Source organism: Danio rerio, chromosome 13, assembly GCF_052040795.2.
Source record: "Danio rerio strain M-AB ecotype USA chromosome 13, GRCz13ab, whole genome shotgun sequence".
Taxonomy (NCBI): Eukaryota; Metazoa; Chordata; class Actinopteri; order Cypriniformes; family Danionidae; genus Danio; species Danio rerio.
The window spans coordinates 48,845,001-48,869,377 of record NC_141033.1 but is presented as its reverse complement, the minus strand read 5'-3'; the positions used below and the strand labels follow the sequence as shown (position 1 = coordinate 48,869,377).

At 36.2% G+C, this 24,377-nt stretch overlaps 2 protein-coding genes and 1 long non-coding RNA gene across 5 annotated transcripts in view; 2 read left to right on the top strand and 1 right to left on the bottom strand.

The window, feature by feature from the left end:
• The first annotated feature begins 1,070 nt into the window (after window positions 1-1,070).
• ftr70 (finTRIM family, member 70) lies at window positions 1,071-11,998 on the top strand. 2 transcript variants are annotated; one of them, XM_087279763.1, is made up of 7 exons: window positions 1,071-1,649; window positions 3,861-4,464; window positions 5,668-5,763; window positions 8,043-8,276; window positions 8,364-8,520; window positions 11,477-11,512; window positions 11,762-11,998. In XM_087279763.1, exons 2-7 carry the CDS (start codon window positions 3,907-3,909, stop codon window positions 11,821-11,823), a joined length of 1,143 nt encoding a protein of 380 aa, XP_087135889.1. In that variant the 5' UTR covers window positions 1,071-1,649; window positions 3,861-3,906; the 3' UTR covers window positions 11,824-11,998. The 2 variants fall into 2 exon arrangements, with proteins under 2 accessions (XP_087135889.1, XP_087135890.1); XM_087279764.1 differs by lacking the exons at window positions 8,043-8,276; window positions 8,364-8,520 and having other exon boundaries at window positions 1,125-1,649; window positions 11,762-11,991.
• Window positions 11,999-14,084: 2,086 nt separating this feature from the next.
• marcksl1a (MARCKS-like 1a) lies at window positions 14,085-17,098 on the bottom strand. The gene is given in 2 exon segments (NM_213133.1): window positions 14,085-15,493; window positions 16,840-17,098. Coding segments are annotated over 2 exon segments (642 nt in total). The 5' UTR covers window positions 16,912-17,098; the 3' UTR covers window positions 14,085-14,923.
• LOC103912037 (uncharacterized) overlaps window positions 16,070-24,377 on the top strand; it is a 14,114-nt gene continuing 5,806 nt past the window's right edge. Inside the window, exons 1-3 of one of the 2 annotated variants that reach the window (XR_015506395.1) lie at window positions 16,070-16,222; window positions 18,386-18,475; window positions 19,566-19,653. This is a non-coding gene — a long non-coding RNA (uncharacterized LOC103912037). Of the gene's footprint in view, window positions 16,223-18,385; window positions 18,476-19,565; window positions 20,734-24,377 lie in introns of those variants that run through there. The other variant, XR_015506394.1, reaches the window with a different exon arrangement.

Here is a 24,377-nt window from a genome sequence, read left to right as displayed (position 1 = left end):
GCGCGTATGAGAGAGAGAGAGAGAGAGAGAGAGAGAGAGAGAGAGAGCGAACGAACGAACGAACGAACGACAGCTTGGCTGTCTGGACTGTATACTGGGTGATTTTTGGTTGTGTTCTCCGCTCTAGCGGGACCGGGCGCGGCGGGCAGAAAACGGAGCGGGTTCTCAGGCTAAAACCTGGCGGGTGCGGGCGGAAGCGGGAGCGTTGTCATCCGGAGGTGTGTGTGTGTTTTTGTGTGTGTGTGGTATGGCGAGTACACGACTGTCTCCTTCGTTCGGTTATCCGTGGCACTATCCACTCGCCATAGTGTGGCAGCTAAAATCCACGTCTATACTATCGAGCGTGTATGAACTGTGATTACTTTTTAAATTGCTGATTAGCTATTGGCCATTTCCCTCTCTGACTGAAGGCAGTCGACCAATCGCGACAGACTGTCATCGGTCCAATCAGCGCAGATTAGCTCCGCGCTAAGGAGGGGTTTGGGAACAAATGAATCACTGGACGATTCATACAGGAGTCGCTGGGATAATTAGGTAAAAATAAATGCAGATTATAAGACCATGAAAGTGTTTTTTGACCTTGCATGCATATTAGACTGTTGTTGGAGACCCTTACAACCAGGATATGACCCTATTTCATGTATAATATGGGCTCTTTAATGTATGATAGTAAAAATGAGAGTAAAAAAAAAAAAAAAGAAAGGACAACAGTAATAAATGACAACAATAATAATAATAATAATAATTATTATTATTATTATTATTATTATTATTATTATTATTGATGATGATGATGATAATAATAATAATAATAATAATAATAATAATAATAATAATAATAATAATAATAATAATAATAATAATATTGTTATAATTATAATAAATATAAACATGTTTAATAATTCCAATTCTGGTTTTGTCCATATTTTACCCAAAGTTAGTGTAAAATAACAAACATTTTTTTTAGAATGTACATGTTTAATGGTTCTTTTCTATATGTAACCTTCTAGAACCACACTAGAACTACACTTCTATAAACCAACTAAGCTTGAGGGAGGAGGGGTCGTATAGGTGGTTGTTTCGACCTAGGCGCCATTTAAGCTAGCACCGCTACTGATTCTGACACAACATTGTTCCATCCTTTGTGGAACGTGGGTTGCGTCTGTAACCGGAACGATTATGCATGATAGTAAACCTCTTTGCCTTAGAAAAATCACACTCAGTGGCAATCATCTGATGAGATAACTGTACATAAACTGATCTAACAGGTGGAGCAGGTCAGTGTCATTTTAAAAATGAAATAAATGAACGTAAAGTAAATAGCTTGGTTTATTTTTTATTTATCTATTTATTATTATTTTTTTGCACATATTGAAAATTACTTTATTCCATTGCATGAATTTTTATTAGTTCATAACTTCAGTGTAAAGGACTGGATATTTCTATTTAATGCACAGGAAGTATTTGGTTTTGCCTCTCACTCAAGCACAGACGTTTCCTGTTGAGTGTTTCCTTTTCTTAAAAGACACATGCCTCTTCACATGTTTCTTCTTCCTCTGTTGTTTTATTATATTCAATCACACAGTTGGCAGTGGAGTGATTGATACCTGATGTGATTAAATCATCAGCTGTGGAATACCAGCCACATTGTAAGTCTGTCTAACTTTATTACAGGTGAATTATAAATTCTGTAAGTCAGTTTTACGTTGAAATTGTATTTTAAAAAAGTGTTTTTAGGAAGTGATTTAGTGTAGGGTTGCCAATATTGGTTGCTTGAGACTTTTATGACATGGGGAGAATCAACAGAAGCATCTAGTAATTCATCATAATATTACTCAAATATCACAACAGTTACTGTTCTAGAGTAAACAGTCCATACGAACACTCCATGAACTACATATTCATTTTCAATGTATGTATATAATGTAAAGTTATTAGCTTGTTTATCCACAGTTTTAGACGTTTTAAATCACAAAATTACAAAAATTCAATCAACGAAAGATGTTGGGAAGGAAATTCATTAATGTTCAATTCCATCTGTATGTGGCGTGTTGTTGTTGTTGTTGTTGCTGTCGTCTTCATCATTAGGTCACACTTTCTTTTGATGGTCCGTTTTTTTGAATTTAAGTTGCATTGCATCTACATAACAACTAATTCTCATTAAATTATAAGTAGACTGTTAGGTTGGGGTTAGGATTGGGGTTAGTGTAAGTTGAAATGTACTTGCAAAGCTTCTTATAGTCAGTTAAATGTCTGTTGAAGGAGCTGTATCAACAGATATTAAGCAGACAGTCTACTAAAACTGAAATGGTACCACTTTACAATAAGGTTCATCAGTTAATGCATTTACTAACATAATAATAATCATGAACAACACATGTACAGCATTTATTAATCATAATTGAACATTTACTAATGCATTATTAAGATTTAAGTCCATGCTTGTTAACATTAGATAATGCACCATGAGTTAACATGAACTAACAATGAACAGCTGTATTTTCATTAACTAACGTTTATTAACATGAATAAATGCTGTAGTAAATGTATTGTTCATTGTTTGTTCATGTTAGTAAATGCATTACTTAACATTAACTAATGAACCTTATTGTAAACTGTGACCACTGAAATGGACTATCAAAATAGAGTGCTACCTATTAATATTTTTATTATTATTATTATTATTATTATTATTATTATTATTATTATCATTATCATTATTATTAATAATAATAACTACTATTATTAATAATTTCTAGGATTTTAAATTGTAGCGCTCATCTTTTTTGAGTTTTGTCTGTTTCTTCCTTGCTATGGCAGTCTATTTAAATGTTTCTGAAATGTATGTAATGAATGTTAAATATGGAAAATGTACATCCAGAAATCTACAGCAAATTTAAAAATAGCATCCAAATAACAACTTATTTAAAAATGCTAAACTATCGTCGTAAATTCGACGTCTTATCAATTAGAAATTATCAGACTAGAGGTTTTGAATATCAGAAAATAGACTTTATTCTCCATAATAAAGTCGAGAAAGAGCAGAGCAGACCCCAGAGCATTCTGAAGTCTCTCCTGGACACCTTCTAAAGTCTCTCCTGCTCCTTCTAAAGTCTCTCCTGCTCCTTCTAAACTTTCAGTGTGTTTGTTACAATTTTTATACAGGATTATTTGACACACCCCTAAGTCTCTTTTTAACTCTTGACCATTTTTGAATAGGTTTCTAGTCTAAGGGGTCCTGCTATTCTTGGCTCTCAGCCCACTAGCTCATGTCAACAGAGATGTTACAGGTCTATGTCAGCAAAGTATAGATGCAACTTATGCAAAGGAATTAAGTGTTTACATACATTGTTATGATAGGATAATAACTTGATAATATGTTACTCATTCTAACTTCTGACACATATAGCTTCATACAAGTATTCAACATATATAATCAGTGCTTTACATATTCAGTTATTCTACACAATCAGTCACTCAGCCTTCTCCTAGTGTTGCTCCTGTGCAGGCATACTCATCTTACACAGACATATCACTGTATTTTTAACACACGCTGGCATGTTTGCTGCAAACACTACATACATTTTGTGAAGAGAAAATTAACTGCTTTACACTTAGAAAATACTTCACACTGAGAGAATAGAAATCTTCTTCACTATAATAACCAAACTGGGATTTTTGTGCTCACACATAAAGCACTTCCAGCTGTTTTCTGAAATCAGTGTGCGGTGTTAAAAGGGCTATACAAACAGCCTGTTTTTACTTTCACTTTTGTTTCAGTGAAAACATTTTGTTTATTGCAAACTGAAGCCAGACCCTTCTACCTTGCATAAGTCACTCTCTGTTGTTTTTCTTCTCAGACCATACCCTGTTAATAAACAGTTTACTAAGAGAAAAAGCACCAAAATGGCAGAATCTTTATCTGATGTTCAAAATCCTTTTGACTGTTCGATCTGCCTGGAGGTGTTTAAGGATCCAGTCACTACACCTTGTGGGCACAGTTTCTGTATGAACTGTATTAAGGATTTCTGGGATAAGGAATCTCTTAAACCAGTTTTCAGCTGCCCAACATGCAGAAACAAATTCAATCCAAGGCCAAATCTTGGCAGAAGCGTTGTTCTTGCTGGCATTTTGGAAAAAAGGAAGCAGGACGTCCCAGCTGGACATGGAGATGTGCAGTGCGATGTTTGTAAAGGAAGAAAACTCAAAGCCGTCAAGTCTTGTCTGGTGTGTTTGGCGTCATTCTGTCAAACTCACCTTCAGCCTCATTGTGACTCTGAAGCTTTGAAAAAGCACAAGCTGGTGAACGCTTCAGCAAATCTACAGCAGCAGATCTGCCCTCAACATCATAAAGCTCTGGAGATTTACTGCTACGAGGACAAGAGGTGTATTTGTGTGCTTTGTTTGGGTCAACACAGAGGACATAAGACTGTATCAGCCGCAAATGAAATGCCAGAAAAAAAGGTAAAATATGTATTTAGTAATGGTAATGCTGTGTAAAATTGCTAATGTAAACTGTATTAACAAACACTGTAATGTTTTTAAGGGTATTCACTAAGTTACTAAGTGATATTTAAAAAATGTGAAAATATAATCCTGAGTAAGAATATGCAGACTGTTTCTGAAAGGGTTAGTTCACCCCAAAAAATCTTAATCTGATCATTGATCATTTTTAAAATTCAAATGAAAATATTTTAAACCCTGCTCACACTGAGGTTTCAGACTTAATTTGTGAGACAATTTTTGGAAATCCTAAAAGATTCCTTAAATCCTAGGCTAAAATCTGTAATATTTTATCGTTGGTTTAACATGTTCACAGACAGCCACTTAATGCCCATTTTAATCAGATTTTTCCACCAATAAATTCTGGCAGTGTCAGAAGACTTCAAACACTTTTCTGCAGTGAGCTGTGATGAGCATCAATCTAGAAACCAATAGGGGCGCCAGATCTGATGATGCAATCTATGCGACAATTCAAATGACCGTAAAAATTGTTCAAATCTGTCAGGAGCACATGTTTTTTTTCTAATTGGTTTTATTTTTTAAACATTCTGTGTGCAAAATTGCCCCTAGAGATTGTTTGCATTTGCTTTGAGGAATCATTTTAGAATGCGGGATAGTGAAATTATCACGGTGATGTCGAACTCCAGGGGCGTTTTCTTCCATGTTTGGAGCATCTTGGTTGTCTTTCAGTCTATATGACAGCTGAGATCTTACAGTGTGACAAGGGAGTGATGTTCGTGCAGTCTGACATGTTACATTTTTTCAGGAGTTTTAAAAAAATTGCGCAGTATAAGCCGGCCTTTAGATGAAATCTGTGAGCTCCCTCATCCCTTATAGACAGCAATGGTTCTGAGACGTCCAAAGTAAAGAAATAAAAACCAAAAACATCGTCAGATTATTTCTTGTGACTTCAGAACAAGCTATTTAAAGAAAATAAAGGCATTTTAAAGAAAGGAGAAAAGATCAAAATGAAATATAAAACTAGTTTTATTCAGTAGTTTTATTATTACTTTTATTAAAATGTATATTAATTTGAAGCATTTAGTCTTTTTGTATTTATTCTTTTAATTCTTCTTCTTCTTCATCTTCTTCTTTTTATTATTATTGTTATTGTTATTATTCACTCAAGATAATGATTCTTATTAATTGTTCAATCAACCACAGGAGGAACTGAAAATAAAAAAGAAGGAATTAGTTCAGCTAATCAATGACACAAACGAGAATCTTCGGGCATTTAGGAAGGCTGCAGATTTGCATAAGGTAAGTATGATTGGCTGCTTTAAATATATTTTAATTGGGGACTCCAAAATGAAAGAAAGAAATCAAATGGAAAGGAAAAAAAATAGTTAATAATATACTTATATAATGACGAGACAAGGACCCTGCTTTGACTGAACTCTTGGAATGTCTAATTTACTTGATCCCATAATGATCTGAGTGATCTATTAGGTTTTTGTTCAGTAAACAAATCTGTAATGTATTAAGATATTAGGCCATTTAGTGATTTATAGACTATTATATTAAATAAGTATATAAATAATACTTTAAAATCTATTCTGATTGTAACTGCATTGCAAAAACTGCTTTTCTTATTTAGATTTTTTGTCTTGTTTCGAGTCCAAATATCTAAAAAGTCTCAAATCAAGTATAATTTCCTAGACAAGCAAAACATATTGTCTTGTTTTGAGAAATAATATGGTAATATTAAGTGAGTTTTTCCTTAAAACAAGCAAAATAATCTTGTTTTTCTTTTGACATAAGATTAATTTGCTTACCCCATTGGCAGATTATTTTGCTTGTTTTACGGAAAAACTTATTATTATATAAAAGATATACTTAATATAAGCATATTATTTCTCAAAACAAGGCAATATGTTTTGCTTGTCTAGAATATTTCTTCTTGATTTGAGAATTTTTAGATATTTGGACTCAAAACAAGACAAAACATCTAAGTAAGAAAAGCTTTTTTTGCAGTGCGGGAGCTAGTGCAAAGACCTGAGGACAGATGTGATGTGCTCTAATTTCCTGGTTCTGGTGAGAATCCTGGCAGCAGAGTTCTGGATGAGCTGCAACTGTCTGAGTCTTTTTGCGAAGGCCGGTGAGGAGTTCAATACAGTAATCCACTCTGCTGCTGATAAAAGCATAAACAAGTCCTCGCTGGAAACAAAGCATCTAACTCCTGCAATGTTTTTAAGATGATAGTCTGCTGATTTACTAACAGCTGTGATATGACTACTGAAACCAATAGTATCTGGATGCAGCCATTATGATGCAAGCTAAGATTGCTTCACTCAGCGATGCAATTTCAGGCCCCGTTTACACTAATGCGTTTTCATTTTAAAACGCTTAAATTTTCTATGGTTACGCCATACGTCCACACTACGCCAGAGTTTTGGAGCGCCGAAAACGGAGCGTTTTGGAAATGCTGGAGAGGCTGTTTTCATTCTAAAACGCTGCTGCTCCGTCTCAGTGTGGATGAGCAAAAACGGAGACATCTGAAAACGGAGGCGGGGCTGCTGAGATTCGCTACCTGATTGGGGCTTTTGTGTCATTGCGTATCCTTCCCTTATTCGTCAAGCCCCTATCACATGACTATAACACATGGCTTTAACGCTACCGGAAGACAGCAGACCAGCCTTCACTGTAAACAACAACACCGACACAGAAATAGGAGCGTTGTTTGCACTATTGTCTGTTTTAGGCGCCATTGTGCAGTTATTCATTTGTTATGTTTAGTAACAACTCGACCTCGTCGTCTCTCCACAAAAATACCTCTCTTGCTTTCTGTACCATCACGTTTAATGTTCAACCGGCGTTTGTTGACTAACAATAACCAAATGCCGAGCGAGACGCATGCTTTCTGTTTATACTAGAACGCGCATGCCCAGAGTGCACGAATGGTCACGTGATATCCGTTTTTGGTGGTGTAGTGTGGACAGAGATATGTTCTGAAACGCTAGGTGAAACGCTAGTGTGGATGCGGATCGTTTTTGATCTAAAACGCCATTTTAAAACTAAAACGCACTAGTGTAAACGGGGCCTCAGACACAATGCACTCAAATGGAACGAGTGACGTCACGGTGAGGGGTAGGGTTAGTGGTGGGGTTAGGTGAGCCCATTAAAAAGCATTGGATGCAGCTCAGATTGCACTGCACCAGGTCTGCATCCAGACCCCTCTTACTGAGACTCAGATCTAGGTTTTGCACCCCATTGCTTAATAAAAAGGTCCATTACCAGCATTGCTCTCTATCGACACCTAGTGACTGTGCTAAGAAATAGCAGACAAACCAATTTATCCTGAGCCAATGACCTGACCACACATTTGTCTATCAACAATAAATGATCAACCAGAAGTCAAGTCATTTTTTGCTGTTCCCAAAACTTGGATAGGCGACAAGACTTTTGTCAGGTAGCGTATTCATTGCCTGGGCATTAAATAAAATATTTATTTCTTTGTCCGACTTATTCAGAGACAACAGTCACACACATTCAATTTGTAATATATTAGGCTAATAACCTATGTTACTGTGTCCTGACAGAGCTCTGCACAGGCAGCAGTGGAGCACAGCGACAGGATCTTCACTGAACTCATTAGATCCCTTACCAAAAAACGAACTGAAGTGAGAGGAGAGATCAGAGCTCAGGAGAAAAGGGAGACTCAACAGATTATCGGTTACATACAAAAACGGGAACAGGAGATCAGCAATCTTCAGAAGCGGAATGATAAACTGGGCCAGATTTTGTGTACAGAAGATTACATTCATTTCTTCCAGGTATAAAAAAAGTATAAGAGACGCAGGCTCTTTTTTTATTAAGTTCTCACTATTGACTCTATGAAGTCTTTTCCTCTCAAATTGCAGAATTACTCCTCTCACTCTACCAAAATACCATATACTTTACCAAAGAAAGTTCATGATGATCTCCTAACATTCAGGGAAGTAGATCAATCTGTCTCTGAGCTGAAAAGAAAACTGGATGAAGTCTGTGAGGAGCACATGGGCAAAATATCAAAGAAAGGTAAAATAGCAGTCACAAACTGTTCAGAGAAATACAGTCTAGCTAGGTACAGGTGTCAAACATAGTTACTATAGACCCGCAGCTCTGCACAGTTTAGTTCTAACTCTGAGGCCCATTTACACTAGTGCATTTTAGTTTTACAACGGCGTTTTAGGGTGCTTTCACACCTACACTTTTGTTTTGGAACGTATCTCGTTTGCCCAGTTAGCGCGGTTCGATTGGCATATGTGAACATGGCAATCGCACTCTGTTCCACGCCAAAGTAATCGCTCCGAGATCGCTTGAATGAGGTGGTCTCGGCTCAATTGAAACGAACCCTGGAGCGGTTCGATTGCAGTGAGAAAGCGATCCGATCCGAGCGCGGTTACATCACAGTGTTTTATGGATATGTAAAAGGCTTACGGCTATATGAAGAGAGAATTATGAGAAGGGCGGGAAGATTCGCGAGTCTCCGGATGCCCGCAAACGAGTGATGATCTCCCGGTAATCTCATGTCTCCCTCCCGGTCCTCAAATAGGCATCGTCGCGCACCCTTCTCACCCCTCCCCACCGCATCTCTCCTTAGACACGTCGTGCGCGCACCCTGTCAATCACCATCAAACCACCACCTCTCCTGACAGCTTAGCGGGACGCTGCAAAATAAACCCTGACACTCTGACCAATGTAGGGAGAGTTTACTCGCACGTGACTTGTTTTAGCTCTTTTGGTCCGATTAGAAACTTTGCAGCGTGAAAGTGAACCGCTCCAAGAGCAAAGAGCAACAATGTAACATTTGTAATCTCTGTTTCGGAACAACGGAATCGATTCACAGGTGTGAAAGCACCCTTAGAATAAAAACAATCCGCGTCCACACTAGCGTTCATGGGCAGACTGGCCATCTGGCAATTCTGGCAAATCCCAGAAGGGCAGGACCTATTTTTAAATGTGGGCTGGTCAGCTATTTTTTTTTTTTTTTTTTTAATATATGTATTGCTTTTACATGCAGGCAGCTTTTATCTCTTGCATGATGTGAGTATTATGATGATTATGATGATGATAATGATGATAATAGTAATAATAATAATAAATGTTAAGCATTGGCCCAATCGGCAATGACCGGCTGGTCAAGATGGGCAGACCCAATTAGAGGTTACGCGGACGTAATCAAAATCTGGCAAAAATGTCAAAAAATAGTAAGTGCAACACAAGCTAATTGTCAGAAATGGACCATAAAAAAGGAGGGCAGTGCCGAAAAGCTCAGAGAAAGCAAAAAAATAAACAAAAATTCAAACGCTGCCAAATGCCTAAAATTAACTGAAATAGTCTCGAAACAGAGCAGCACAGGGGTGCAAGAGGGTTGCTTTTTCGAGCCTCTGCTGGGTTAGTTGGTGTTTCTGTTTGAAGTTTGCATGTTCGCGTTGGTTTCCTCCTGGTTTCCCTCACAAGTCCAAACACATGTGCTGTGGGTGAATTGGGTTGGCTTAATTGTCCATAGTGCATGTATCTGAATGTGTGTGTATAGAGGTTTCACAGTGGGTTGCACCTTGGGGGGCATCTGCAGCGTAAAACATATGCTGGACAAGTTAGCGGTTCATTCCGCTGTGGTGATCCAGATTAATAAAGGGACTAATCCGAAAAGATAATGAATAAATAAAACAATTGCATATATAAATTTGTTTTTGTTTCAGTCACATACATTAAAGGTTTACATATCTATTACATATATGGTACTGCTCATTTAATTTCACCATCTGTACACCAATATAAGTAGTGAATGTGCGTGTCCATGCATGGGTCTGTGCCTGGACTGATTTTTAATCCCAGTCCGCCCCTGCTAGCGTTTCACCCAGCGTTTCTGAACTGCTCTCCGACTACATCAAAACACTGAAAACTCACACCACATGACCACACACTCTCTGGCATGCGCTGCAGCCTATCTACCGAGATGAAAGCCATGCTCGTCGATGTGTTCATCAAGGATCTACCGCTGGATCTAATATCACTATATTTGCGAAACGTAATATTTAATTATTCTTTTTGTCTATATCTAACGACATATTCCCAGACTTTTGTCTTTTGAATCTATGAATAATTAAGTTAAGTTAATAATTAACATAACCACGTACATTCTGTATATTGACTGATTGTTTGCCTTTATTTTATGTAATGTATAAACTTATTGTGCGTTTTACTTTTATAATGGCCATTATAGATTATTAAAACTGATATTCAGCAAAAGAGATGATATGTTTCTTATTTTCAATGAAAATGATAGGAGGTAGTCATGTCAGGCTCCGTTTTGTTATGAATACGCATACAGTAAAGATGGCGCTCGTATATGCAGCACGACGCCTCAACATTTCTGCTCTCTGTTAAGTTGTTAATATCAAAAGGAAAATAGCAGTTCCTTATATCATGTTTTCATTTTATTGTTAAGATATAGTGAAACAACGTAGCCAAGGTGATGTGAATGAGGTTATACAGTACACTGTTCCCTTTGAAGATTTACCTGACATATCCTCGGGAGTCTGTTTTTCAATATCAAACTTGCGAAGTCTGAACTTACAAGGAGAGGATGCAGGATTGAACTGTCTGTAGGCTAATTAATATTGAGGAAAAGCCCCAATCAAAGAGGCGAATGTCTGCAGCCCCGCCTCCGTTTTTCAGGTGTCTCCATTTTCCCCCATCCACACGGAGACGGAGCTGCAGCTTTTTAGAATGAAAACGGCCTCTTCAGCGCTTCCAAAACGCTCCGCTTTCGACGCTCAAAAACTCTGGTGTAGTGTGGACGGATGGCGTAACCGAAGCAAAACTTCAAACTAAAATGCATTAGTGCTGCTGCTGCCCTCCAGGAATTGAGTTTTGACACCCCTGAGCTAGTGAACCGAAAAGTAAAGTGCTGTATGTTGTGTCAGCTCATATGAGTCCTCTAGTGATTTTATGTGGTGCAATAAATGTTTTGTTATCTTTTTCATAGTTGCAGATGTCCACATTATCCAATCGGCCACTATCTGTGAGTATTTTTAACCCTACTTAATGTAGCACCATTCAACAGTTTGTCCTTTATTTCCTCATATTTATTTTTCAATTTTTTTTAAATGTTGAAGTGGCTCATTGAAGCTTAATTTAATACATATTATTTAAAAATACTTTTTTTATTATTTAAAAGATAAGTGTCTCCCTTTCTGCTCTAGAACATAACTGTTATGTGCTAAACCCTCTGATTTTTATTTATTTATTTATTTATTTATTTTAATTAAAGTGCAGTTCACTGTATCCGAAGATTCTACTGAAGATGACTCTGAATCTTCTCAAGATGAGTAGAAATGAATTCTGTAAATTGAATGGATTTTCCTAGCATCACATGCAAAAGTCTGAATTTTCAACGCTGTATGCTGTATCTGAAGAACATCAATGTCCCGCACTAGGTGGTGCTATAACCCAAACATTGTCATAACTGCAACCATTTGAAGTTTCCTATTAATGGCCAACATTTGTCAAAAATCATCGGGGGAAATTGTTTATAATAATAATAATAATATTAATAATAATAATAATAATAATAATTATTATTATTATTATTATTATTATTATTATTATTTTTTTTTTTTTTTTTTTTTTTTTATAAAGTTTGTATATTCCAGTTTGGACTTAAGCCTTTGCACACAGACTTATTGGGACTTTAAGGTCCCCACGGGTAATCAGGCTCATAAATCACACAGAAATTTTATATTTTTGTAAATGCAAAATGTTTTCAGTGTAGGGGTAAGATTGGGTAAAGAGGACCGAATATACAGTTTGTATAGTAAAAAATTATTATGTCTATGTGAGGTCCTCATAAAAAATATATAAAACCTAACACTTGTGTTTGTGTGTGCTACATGTACTAACTCATATACATTACAATGGTTATTTCATGTTATTTTACCAAATATTTATAAGATTTATGTAGGTGTGTAAACTAGTTGTTTAAAACAATTAATATATTTATTTAACCTAGTGTTGTATCTCTATGTTTCTATTGATTTATTAAATAAGTATATTCCAAGAAACAAATGCTGGGTTGAGTTTTTGGAACAATTAATTATACAGTCTAAGTAACTGAAAGCTGTGTGTTACAGTAAACACCTTTGTCGTTAAAAAAAATAAAAAAACACACATTCAATAGCAATCATTTAATGAGAATGCAGAAACTTACCTGATCCAGCAGAAGAAACTCGAGAAACTCATCTCTTCATAATCAGCACAAAATAGCATTTTAGGTACTTTCAGACAGCACGGTCATAAATAGGACATTCAGTTAATCTCAATTACCAGAAATATCAGTTATAATTTTAACTCTCCAGTTTGTCAAATGTACACATCTTTCAGCCTCTGAGGATCTAAAAATTTGTTCCTGCTGCTTTTGTAACCAAAATGAGCTTTATTCAGCAAGTGTGCATAAACACACACACAATTGTTTTGAGTGTTTACATGAGCTCAGGGTACATACATATCAACACAAGTACATTTAAATAAGTGGAAATATATAAATATCAAATATTTATCAGGTCATGTTTAAGAAACAAAGGAAATTTTCACAGTATTTCCTAAGATATATTTTCTTCTGAAGCAAATCTTATTTCTTTTACTTTGGCTGGAATAAAAGCATTTTTATTTTTATTTTTTAAACAATCCTAGGGGCAATTTTAGTTGCCCTGTCCACCGAACAAATGGTTGCCTATTTAACTTGTTTATTCCATAGTTAAGCATTTAAATTGCACTTTAAGCCGAATAGTGTCTTGCAAAATAGCAAGTAAAATATTATGTACTGTCATTATGTCAAACATTTTCATCTGATTAAAATTTTACAGAAGGGCAAATGATTTTTTTTGGCTTTAACTGTTTGTAAATAATTTATATGCAATATGTATGTTGACATTTAACTGTACAGATAAGAAATAAACATTTATATACAAGTGTAAGTTTTAAAAATCTTATTTGAGTTTATTTGACTTACCTCAGCAGCTAACGCCTGGAAAATCCCACCTTGGAGTGAAACCAGTGCAGAAAAAACACCACAATAATACTTATTTAAAGGACTATGAAGTATATACAATCATCTTTTATGGCTAATAGTAAAAGCGAGCCAAATACTGCCTCCATTCTGGTTATTTATTCATTCATTCATTTTCTTGTCTGCTTAGTCTCTTTATTAATCCGGGGTTGCCACTGTGGAATGAACCGCCAACTTATCCAGCACGTTTTTACGCTGCTGATGCCATTCCAGCCGCAACCCATCTCTGGGAACCATTCTGATTAATAATGTCTTTAATATGTGTAAATAAACATAAAAAGTTTATTTTAAATCTTGTTTCGTGTTCTACTGAAGAAAGAAATGCATCTGATTTGTGGAAAGTAAATAATTCTTGTATTTATCATTGTGGGCGAACCATTTTTTTTTAATTAATAACAATAAACATTAAAAAACAATACACAATTATACATGAATTATTAGTCAGACAACATTAGTACTAAAGTGTTTTCTGAAGATAAACTTGGCATTTACTTTCTTGAGGAAATGATTTGAGAGAAACAAACAAACACAAGGGGGGTCAAACATTTATTTGGCCTAATCGTACAACATCTTATTAACACCTGGAAATGTTAGCAAAATAAAGAGTCAGAAAAAAAAAACTGTATGTACAGAGACTTAACAGAACAAAAATATATATTTGATAAAAGCAGTGGTTTAATTCCCCTTTGTCGTAAACTTTGAAATGTGTAGCTGGATCTGATTAAAACTGTAAAACATCATTAAAAACAGACTATAAGACTAAAACCTATATTCACTCGCCCAGATCTTCTCAAACCCCTACGGCTTTCAGGGCTAAAATTGGAATGTAGAGCTATTTAAACACTTTAAAAAAGTTTTTTTTTTTTTTGTATTTTCTTTCTTTTTTGTTTGTTTGTTTGTAGTTTTACATTGTCCTTAAACCATCTCCTAAGAGGACAATTTGTCATTTCCCTCATCAGCCCTGAAAAAATCAAGGATCAGATGAAGTTTGAAAGAGAAAAATGACTGAAAAGACTGTGAACAGGGAGCCACGCTCTTCCATCCGCTGCTCTCTTTTTTTTCCCTCTGAGCCGGAAATTCCTTCAGTCGTTCCAATCCAAACACAGAGCACTTCCGGCCCGATTCCCAACAACAAAAAAAAGCTCTCCACGTTTGGCACCACACTGACACCAGACCGGACGAAACCGCGAACCAGTGAACGTTATCAGCAAGGGTGGTAAATGTACTCTGTAGTATTGCTGTAACTTTAAGATTGTGGCTCAAGTCTCATATATTTATATATATTTATATATATATTTATATATTTCAATCTCAAAAAAAAAAAAAAAGGATAAAGATAAAAGTCTAGGTTGTCACAGCAATATGAGATCACTCTGCAGCCGGCTCCGGGTCCGAAGATTCAGTGGGCGTGGTCTCTTCAACGGGGGCGGGGCTTTCCTCGGATTTTGTAGTCTCCTCTGTGGGTGCGGTTTCTGTTTGCTGGGCAGGCTCTTCAGCTTTGGGCTCCGCCTCTTCTACTTTGGGCTCCGCCTCCGCCTCAGGAGCTGGCGTCTCATTGGTTTCCGCCGCTGGCTCCTCCTCTTTGGTTTCTGTAGCGGCCTGGCCGTTCTCCTCGGGTTTATCTTCAGCGGTGGTGGGCGTGGCCACAGCCTCCGCTGCCTCCTCACTTGCCTTTTTATTCTTCTTTAGGGAAATGCCTTTGAATTTGAAAGAGTTCTTCAGTGAGAATTTCTTCTTCTTTTTGGTTTCCTTTGCAGCCTCGCCGTCAGATTTGCTGGCTTCAGCCTCTGTAGCGGGCGCGGCTTCAATGCCGTCTCCCTCCTCCGTTTTTGGGGCTTCATCCTTGGCGACCTCCGCGGTTCCATTTCCGTCCGCTGCCACTGCTTCTCCATCTGGCTTGGTGGATACATCTCCGTTAGTTTTCACATGGCCATTTTCCTGAAGAGAGAAGCAGAGGGAGCATGAGCCAAATGCATCTTGGCAAACACACACACACACACAGAGGAGAAATATGCTTGTAAATGCTTGTTTTATAGCTATAGTAAATGCTTGGATTTATAGTATAGTTTATAGCACAACGTGTTAAGCATATGTTTTTTTTTATCTCAACATTTCTCTTCCTAGCATCATTTTGATCCAATACTATGTGATTCAAACCCAATTATAGCTTAGCTATTTGTTTAATTTAAGACATAAATGATAGCTCTAGTTAATAACACTGCAGTATTGGCTACACTTCAAAACTGAAATAAAATCTACGTACACAGTAATGTACACTAAAATGACTACAAATAAATACACATAGGAATCACTTTGTTTTGGTAACACCAAATATAGAAAGCAGTCAATTTAAAGTCAGAAAATGCGGTTCGGAGTGCTGTATGTAATCACATTACAGACAGAAGCAACACCCGGTTAAACCCAAAAGCAGAAGTGCATCATGTAATTCCACCTTTCATCCGCTAGAGGCAGTTTTGCTCCACTAAATAAAATCCACAGCTTAGAAAACCATCCACTACCAGAGAGAACAAAGAAAGGGGAGACCGCAACCCTAAAACGCCGTTTAAACCAACGCTTGTTGTTTCCCCTCTCTTGTAGTTACAGGAATTTGGATCACACACCATTCAGGTGATGCTTCAGCCGAGCACTATACAGTCATGAAACACGGTAATGTACTCTCCCTAAGTATTGGGGTGTTTAAATCACAAGCATGGACATATTCAAAATAATGCATTCAGTTCAATAATATAGACAAGAGCGTTCTCTTATTGTATTTAGAGGGGGAAGGGTGCATATGCATTAAGGGGGATGGGTAGAATGATTATTAATGAAGTACCAGAGGAATGGTCCATGCATTCACACACACACACACGCATGCATCGCATTGTTTGCAGATCAGCAGAAGCGCTGTGCATCATTTGCATGCAGCTCTGCAACCTTTTGTTCTCAATTCGGGTTTCTGCCAGTTTCAGCGCCAACACACAACCACAGAGTCTGTCTTGTAACTAACTAAATCAACTTTAAAAGCATTTTTATTTAAAACAAAATCCAAATTAGACATTTATTTTGCATTAAATAAAATACACAACATTAGAAAAATCCAAAAACATCAGTAATGGGATGGCATTGTTGTTATAACAAATTAGTTTCTCAAAAAGAATATTAAAATTGATCACAAATACCAATATTTAATTCTCCTAAAATAAAAACTGTGTATTGATCGATACATTAATCATAAAAAAACATTGAAATCTCTGAGAAAGCTGGTGGTCATAAATCCTCACCTGACCATTGGCTTTATCAGCCACGGCTTTTCCTTCCACTGTGGCTTCACCTTTAGTCAACTGAGCACCCATCCTCTTTGTGTCTTCTTCACAGAGTTCAAAAATGAAAATAAAGGCTGAAAAAATAACCCTGGGGGTCCTTCAATTCAGACCCACACAGTAAATGCGGTGAGCGAGGGTTTATAGATTCCTGATGTGTCTTTAATCTGCTGTGCTCAGCAGACAGAAAGGCTGGTTTCTGGTAGTAAATCCACACGGCTCTGCGGGGAGAGCAAACTAAGAGTTTCACAGCTACAAGTGTGAGTATTTGTCTGTGTGACTCCACCCAAACAGCTACGCCGCCCAATCTGCACAAGAGGGCTGGAGCTTCATCTGCCCCATTCAGCCACTATAGCATTACACACACACTACTAGGGGCTTTATCTGGGATTTTATTGAGTTTATAAACAGGAAATGATTTCCTTTAAAAACTGTCGATTTACTGATATCTCAAACTCACTTTTGAAAAAGGGAGATGTTCATTATTTAATGGATAGTTCACAAAATTTACTCACTGTTTACACACCCTCTTCCAAATCTTTAGTTTCTTTCTTCTGTTGAACACAATAGAAGATATTCTGAAGAAAGCTGGAAACCGGTAACCATTGACTTCCATTTCCATTGTATTCATTTTTTTTTTCTATGGAATTCAATGGTTACCGGTTTTCAGCTTTCTTCAGAATCTCTTCATTTAAGTTCAGCAGAATAAAGAAGCCCATAAAGGTTTGAAGCCACTTCAGGGGGAGTAAATAGTGAGTAAGTCTGAACTTTTGGGTGAACTATCCCTTTAATGCGCAGCAAGTAGAGTATAATATTTAATTTATTTATTTGTTACAAGGTTTTCGATTGTTTAACAAAAAAATGCTACTTTAAATTTAATTTACATCTAAATGTTATGTCAAATCAGTTTACTTGATGATTCTTTGGGAAATGCCTGGCAAATCCTGAGTTTTCAGTGTTGAACTTGAAGTAATTTAGTTATTTGTACATTCAAAAAAAAAAAACTTTTATTATGTAAAACTAATTAATAAATATTCTATAGTTTTTGTAATTGCTTTCTCAATATTTCAAGTTGGTGGTTCAATCCGCAGTGGCAACTCCTGTTGAATAAAGAGACTAAGCCGTAGGTGAATGAATGAATGAATTGGTCTACAAAAACCCTTTATTTTAAAAGTAAAGTTAATTTAATATGATCAACATTATCATTTGTTAAACATAATAAGACATTTAAGCAACCATAGGAAACTGGCTATCTTGCTATTAGCTGTGATTTTCATGTAATTGATTTTTTAAAGGTAATATACTAGCAATTCCTTGCTAGTTTTGAGTGTTAAATTTGAAGTAATATAATTAATTGTACATTTAAAAAAGATTATCATGTAAAGTCAAAGTTCATTAAATAAATCTTAGTATTATAATTTTTATTATTGCGTTTAAACATTTTTGGTGACATGTTGTCCTGCTGTTAATAAATTCCTGTAATTAATTTTATTTTCTGTCCTTTTAGTCTTTTGAGAAATTAAGAAAAGGAAACCCTGTGATGTCATCAAACAGGAAGTGACATCACTTTGGAGGGAAAACACCAGCTCCATCTTCAGTGAGTGTTGGAAATGCAGTTATTGGGCTAGTTCATATTTTGTTAGTTAACTGGTTTACAAGATTGTAGTGTATGAATGTGTGTGTGAATGAGAGAGTGTATGAACCCAGTACTGATTTGCAGCTGGAAGGGCATCTGCTGTGTAAAACATTTGCTGAATAAGTTGGCAGTTCATTCCACTGTGGTGACCCCAGATGAATAAAGCGACTAAGCTGAAGGAAAATGAATGAATAAACTGGGTTACAAAAACCCTCAGTCTAAAAGTAAAGTACAATTGATTTAAAACTATCAAAAATGGGGGAGGCAGTGGCGCAGTAGGTAGTGCTGTCGCCTCACAGCAAGAAGGTTGCTGGGTCGCTGGTTCGAACCTTGGCTCAGTTGGCGTTTCTGTGAGGAGTTTGCATGTTCTCCCTGCGTTCGCGTGGGTTTTCTCCGGGTGCTCCGGTTTCCCCCACAGTCCAAACACATGCATTACAGGTGAATTGGGTAGGCTAAATTGTCTGTAGTGTATGAGTGTGTGTGTGAATGTGTGTGTGGATGTTTCCCTGAGATGGGTTGTGGCTGGAAGGGCATCCGCTGCGTAAAAAACTTGCTGGATAAGTTGCCGGTTCATTCCGCTGTGGCGACCCCGGATTAATAAAGGGACTAAGCCGACAAGAAAATGAATGAATGAATTAATGAATGATCAACAATATCATTTGTTAAACATAATTAGACATTTTATGAACCACAGAGAACTGGCTAGCTTGCTGTTAGCATTTATTTCCATGTCAAATTAGTTCACTTGATGTTTTTTAGGTAATTTCCTACATTTTCAGTGTTGAATTTGAAATAATATAATTCATTGTACATTTAAAAAAAAATTATCATGTAAAAGTTGCAGTACATTATATATATATATATATATATATATATATATATATATATATATATATATATATATATATATATATATATATATAAATTAATTTTTTAATTTTTTAAAATATATATCGTTTATATAAATATAAATAGTTTTTATCATTGCGTTCCCAGTGTTTCAAACTGTAGTTAAAAAATTCCTGTCATTCATTTTATTTTGTCCTTTTAGTCTTTTGAGAAACTAAGAAAAGGCAACCCTGCGATTTCACCAAACAGGAAGTGACATCACTCTGGAGGGAAAACACCATCCATTTTCAGTGAGTATTAGCATTGCATTTATTGGGCTAGTTCATATCTTGTTAGTTAATTGGTTTACAAAAACGCTTCTAAAATGATCGATGCTTTGAATTTTTTAGTGACCAGGTGTTTCGAAACACTTTAATCCCGTGAGCTGGGTGTTTTGAACCCCCTTAGTCACGTGACCTGGGTGTTTCAGATCATGCTTTGGTGCAGTGTTTCGAAACACTTGTGCTTCTGGATCTGGTTTTACGTCAGCCATCCCTAACTGTTAGCTGGTTTAAAAAGCCCTTCATTAAAAGTAAAGTACAACCCTGCTAAAAAAAATCCAGCTTAAACTAGCCTAGGATGGTTGGCTGGTTTTAGCTGGTCGACCAGCCTGGTTTCAGAGGGGTTTTGGCCATTTCCAGGCTGCTTTCCAGCCATTTTCAGCCTGGTCTTAGCTGGTCAGGCTGGGAGACGACCAGCTGAAACCAGCTTTACCAGCCTAGCCAGGCTGGGAGTCCAGCTAAAATCAGCTATGTCCAGCTTAAACCAGGCTGGTGAAGTTGGTTTTAGCTGGATTTAGCTGGTCATTTTCCAACCTGACCAGCTAAGACCAGGCTGAAAATGGCTGGAAACCAGCCTGGAAATGGCCAAAACCCCTCTAAAACCGCTGATCAACCAGCTAAAACCAGTCAACCAGCCTAGGCTGGTTTAAGCTGGATTTTTCAGCAGGGAACTGATTTTATATTATCAATAATATCATTTTGTCAGCATTTAAACCAACACAGAGAACTGGCTACCTAGCTGTTAGCATGTCATTTCCATTGTAAATGCCTCTATCTAAAAAGTCTGTGACGACAACAAGCTAACAGGAAGTTGCATCTGTTTGGAGGGAAAACAACTCAAATTCAATCTTCAGTGAGTATTATGAATGGATTTGTTTGGTTGTATTATTAGTTTGTTTACAAAAACCCTCAATTTAAAAGTAAAGGTTGATTTCGTATTATCAATAATATCTTATTTTAAACATATGTGAGCATTTAAACTAATACAGAGAAATGGCTAGCTCTTAGCATTTAATTTCAGTTGTCAATGCATCTAGCTAAAAAGCAGGGGTCCGTTCTTTGTACGTGGATTACTCAGTTAGCTGGATTTGGATATTGACGATTTGACACGATCCAGGATGGTTTCGTTCTTCAAAGCTGATCCAAGAGTTGTTGTCATAGCAACAGTTCTGCTAGGTCAAACCTGATCGGGAGCAGGCTCAATTTATATAAACAGGATTAGATCGGCTTAGTTCAAGCAAAGATAATACAGAAAGTATGTTCTGAATTCTGATATTTTCTTACAGTAGTACTTATATACACTTGGGAAATTGGTACATATTTTTTAACTATATAAATTTATAGTCATTAATAAAATAAATAAAGTTATACATATTATTAAAACGTATGCAATCTGCACCCTCGAAATGAAAGTACAAGATTGCCACCTGGTGGTGCAAAGAGAAAACTTATTGATATGAACTTTTTAGATCGCTTTAGTACAAATTGTGTGTAATAGAAATGCACAATATGTGACTTTTTTTAAAGCAATAATACATTTCAGCAGTCATAAACATGTTTTGATAGGTAATATGCCGGTGATTTGATGCTTCACAAAAGTTGCAGCCCCCTTTACCAATATGAAAACGCTTTTGTAAACAACCAGTTATTCTTTACACCGATTAAAAAACGGCTACTATAATAAAGAAAATCTTTTCTAAATGTAGAACTAAATATATTGATTTGCATTGAAATACATAATGAATACACTTGACATGAAAGTGGAAAGCCTGCAGCTCACAACAAATGTGGAAGGTTACTGCGTGTCATATTTAACAAGTCGTTTACTGCTAATTTGATGTAATTTTGCTCACATGGATAATTGAATATTAATCAGATGATGTCATTACGCTGCTGTGCCGTCAGCCAATCGTTGCATTGCTGATCATGATTTCGAGGATCGATAGATCTGTCCTTCACAACACACGCAGCAATCTCAGATCAGTTTATCCAGACATTCTAATCTGATTCGCGAACTTGTTTGAAGAACCAAATTAGCAAGAGATCAGTTATCAAGGTTAAAAGATCCGGGATCTGCCAAATAATCTTAGATCATTTAAGCGAGGTACGAAGAATGGACCCCAGTTCTCTGATGACAACAGTAAACAGGAAGTTGCATCAGTTTGGAGGGAAAACAATTCAAGCTCAGGCTTCAGTAAGTATTATGAATTAATTTATTGGGTTGTATTATTCATTGTTAGCTCAGTTTAGAAAACCCTACAATTTAAAAGGAAAGTAAAATTGATTTTATAGGATCAATAATATCATTTGTGAAACATATGTTAGCATTTAAACCAACACAGAGACACGGCTAGATAGCTTTTAACATGTCATTTCCATTGTAAATGCCTCCAGCTAAAAATCAGTTCTGTGATGACAAAAGTAAACAGGAAGTTGCATCAGTTTGGAGGGAAAACAATTCAAGTTCAGGCTTCAGTGAGTATGGATTGATTCATTGGGTTATATTGTTTTAATCATTGTGAATAGATTTTAAAAACCTTCAATTTAAAGTAAAGTAAATTTAATGTTGTATTATCAATATCATTTGTTAAACATATGTAAGCATTTAAACCAACACAAAGAAGTGGATAGCTCGCTGTTAGCATGTCATTTCCATTGTAAATGCCTCCATCTAAAAAGTCTGTGATGACATAAGCTAACAGGAAGTTGCATCAGTTTGGAGGGAAAACTTTTTCAAGCTCAGGTTTCAGTGAGGATTATGAATGGATTCATTGGGATATATTGTTTTATTCGTTGTTAGTGGGTTTACAAAAACCCACAATTTAAAAGTAAAGTCAAATTGATGTCATATTATCAACAATATAATTAGTTAAACATATTTAAGTATTTAAAGCAACACAGAGACATGGCTAGCTAGCATTTAGCATGTATTTTCCATTGTAAATGCCTCTAACTAAAAAGCAGTTCTGTGATGACAAAAGTAAACAGGAAGTTGCATCTGTTTGGAGGGTAATCACCTCAAGCTTGAGTGAGTATTAAAGGAATTATTGGGTCATATTATAGTTTGATAGTTTAATGTCGTTAGAAAACACTCTTCTTAAGTGATCTAAAACTAAAGTAAGAGGTTTTTATATTTGTGAACATTTCAAAACAGTGCTCAATATTTCGGTTAGCAATGGCTAACGTTAGCTCTGCATCTCAACTCTATTTCTCATCTCTTCATTGTGTGAAGAGCCAACCTGTAGCTGATCACAATACAAGTGTAACAGGGAAAAGCCATTTTTATCTCTGATTATTTTTGGATTTATTGACTCCCACTTCCAGCAGGTTAGGGCTCATGTTTGTGTTATGTTGTTATGACACTTCCAAGGCTTTCCACTGAACTATCATGCAACATTGCTGTCGATAAGTGCATGCTGGCCTTATTTATCCCCATAGTTGTGTAGCAACAGACAAAAACACATCATAGGCTTTTTTTTAATGGTCATATTGATTTTTAGATGCAAAGCAAGAAAATTCTGGGAGCCCTTGAACGTTTTTGCATTTGAAACATGCAAATAAAAACAAGCATTTGCATTTGAACTGAGCATGGTTTGTCGGGAGGTATATGCAAACAGGAACAAAACAGTGAGTACACTTTTAAAAATAAAGGTTTTAAAGGTGTGTTTTAGCTGAGATAATGTTGAGAAATCATTTTTGGTTTCCTAAAGATTGTTTTGTGAGTGCTTTTCAACCCTTTATTGAGTGAAGAGCCATATATTGTAACTTCATTGACATTGAATAAAATATAGTAAAAGTAATATATAATATAAATGTATTGTAATGAGCCACTTTAACACTCCAGGGTTTTCCCAATGATTATTTTATTAAGTTTTCTATAAAGGGTAATAATACCCTTTTTATTCTTAGTGTGATGAACATTTTAATAATCTTAAGAAACTAAATGCTATGATACAGTTGGCTTATAATTGTCTAAAACCTACTGTATCATATTTGATATGCAAACACTACTCTAAACTACAGATCAAACTAGAAAACAAAATGCAAGTATTCTATTAATCATATAATTTTGTTTTATAAGCAAATAAAAAAAATGTACTCAATCAGAAGTGGTTTCAAACACAAGATATATATTTTTTTTGGGGGGGGGGGTAGAGCTGGAATACTTGCATTGTATTTATTTTTCATTGGTTACACATTTCCAACTTTCTTCAGAATATACTTTTTTGTGCTTACTAAAAAAAAAACGAAAAGTCAAATAAGTTTGGAACAAGTGAAGGATGAGTAAATTATGTCAGAATTTTCATTTTTTGAGGGTGAACTAACCCTTTATTAAATATTTTGATCCCACAATAATACTAATAATTTAAAATCTGTTTGGAAATTAGTACATCTTAGATTAGTACATTTTTAAAATATTCATTGCTAAAAACTTAATGTACTTTTTTTAACCCTTAAGCAGGTCGCACACCAGAAGCGCCGCTCGGCGCCGCGACACGGCGCGTACATGACAGTTTAAAGTATCACACACCAGACGCGCACATTCGAATGATATTTAACATGAAAGTAATCAGATGGCGCTCTGTGGCGCGGCTGGAAAATGAACTGAGTCCTGAGCCTTGCGGCGCCGGTGTGTGTATCCTGATAGAAACCTATGTTTAGAATTCTAAAATACATGGCGCTGCGTGGCGCGC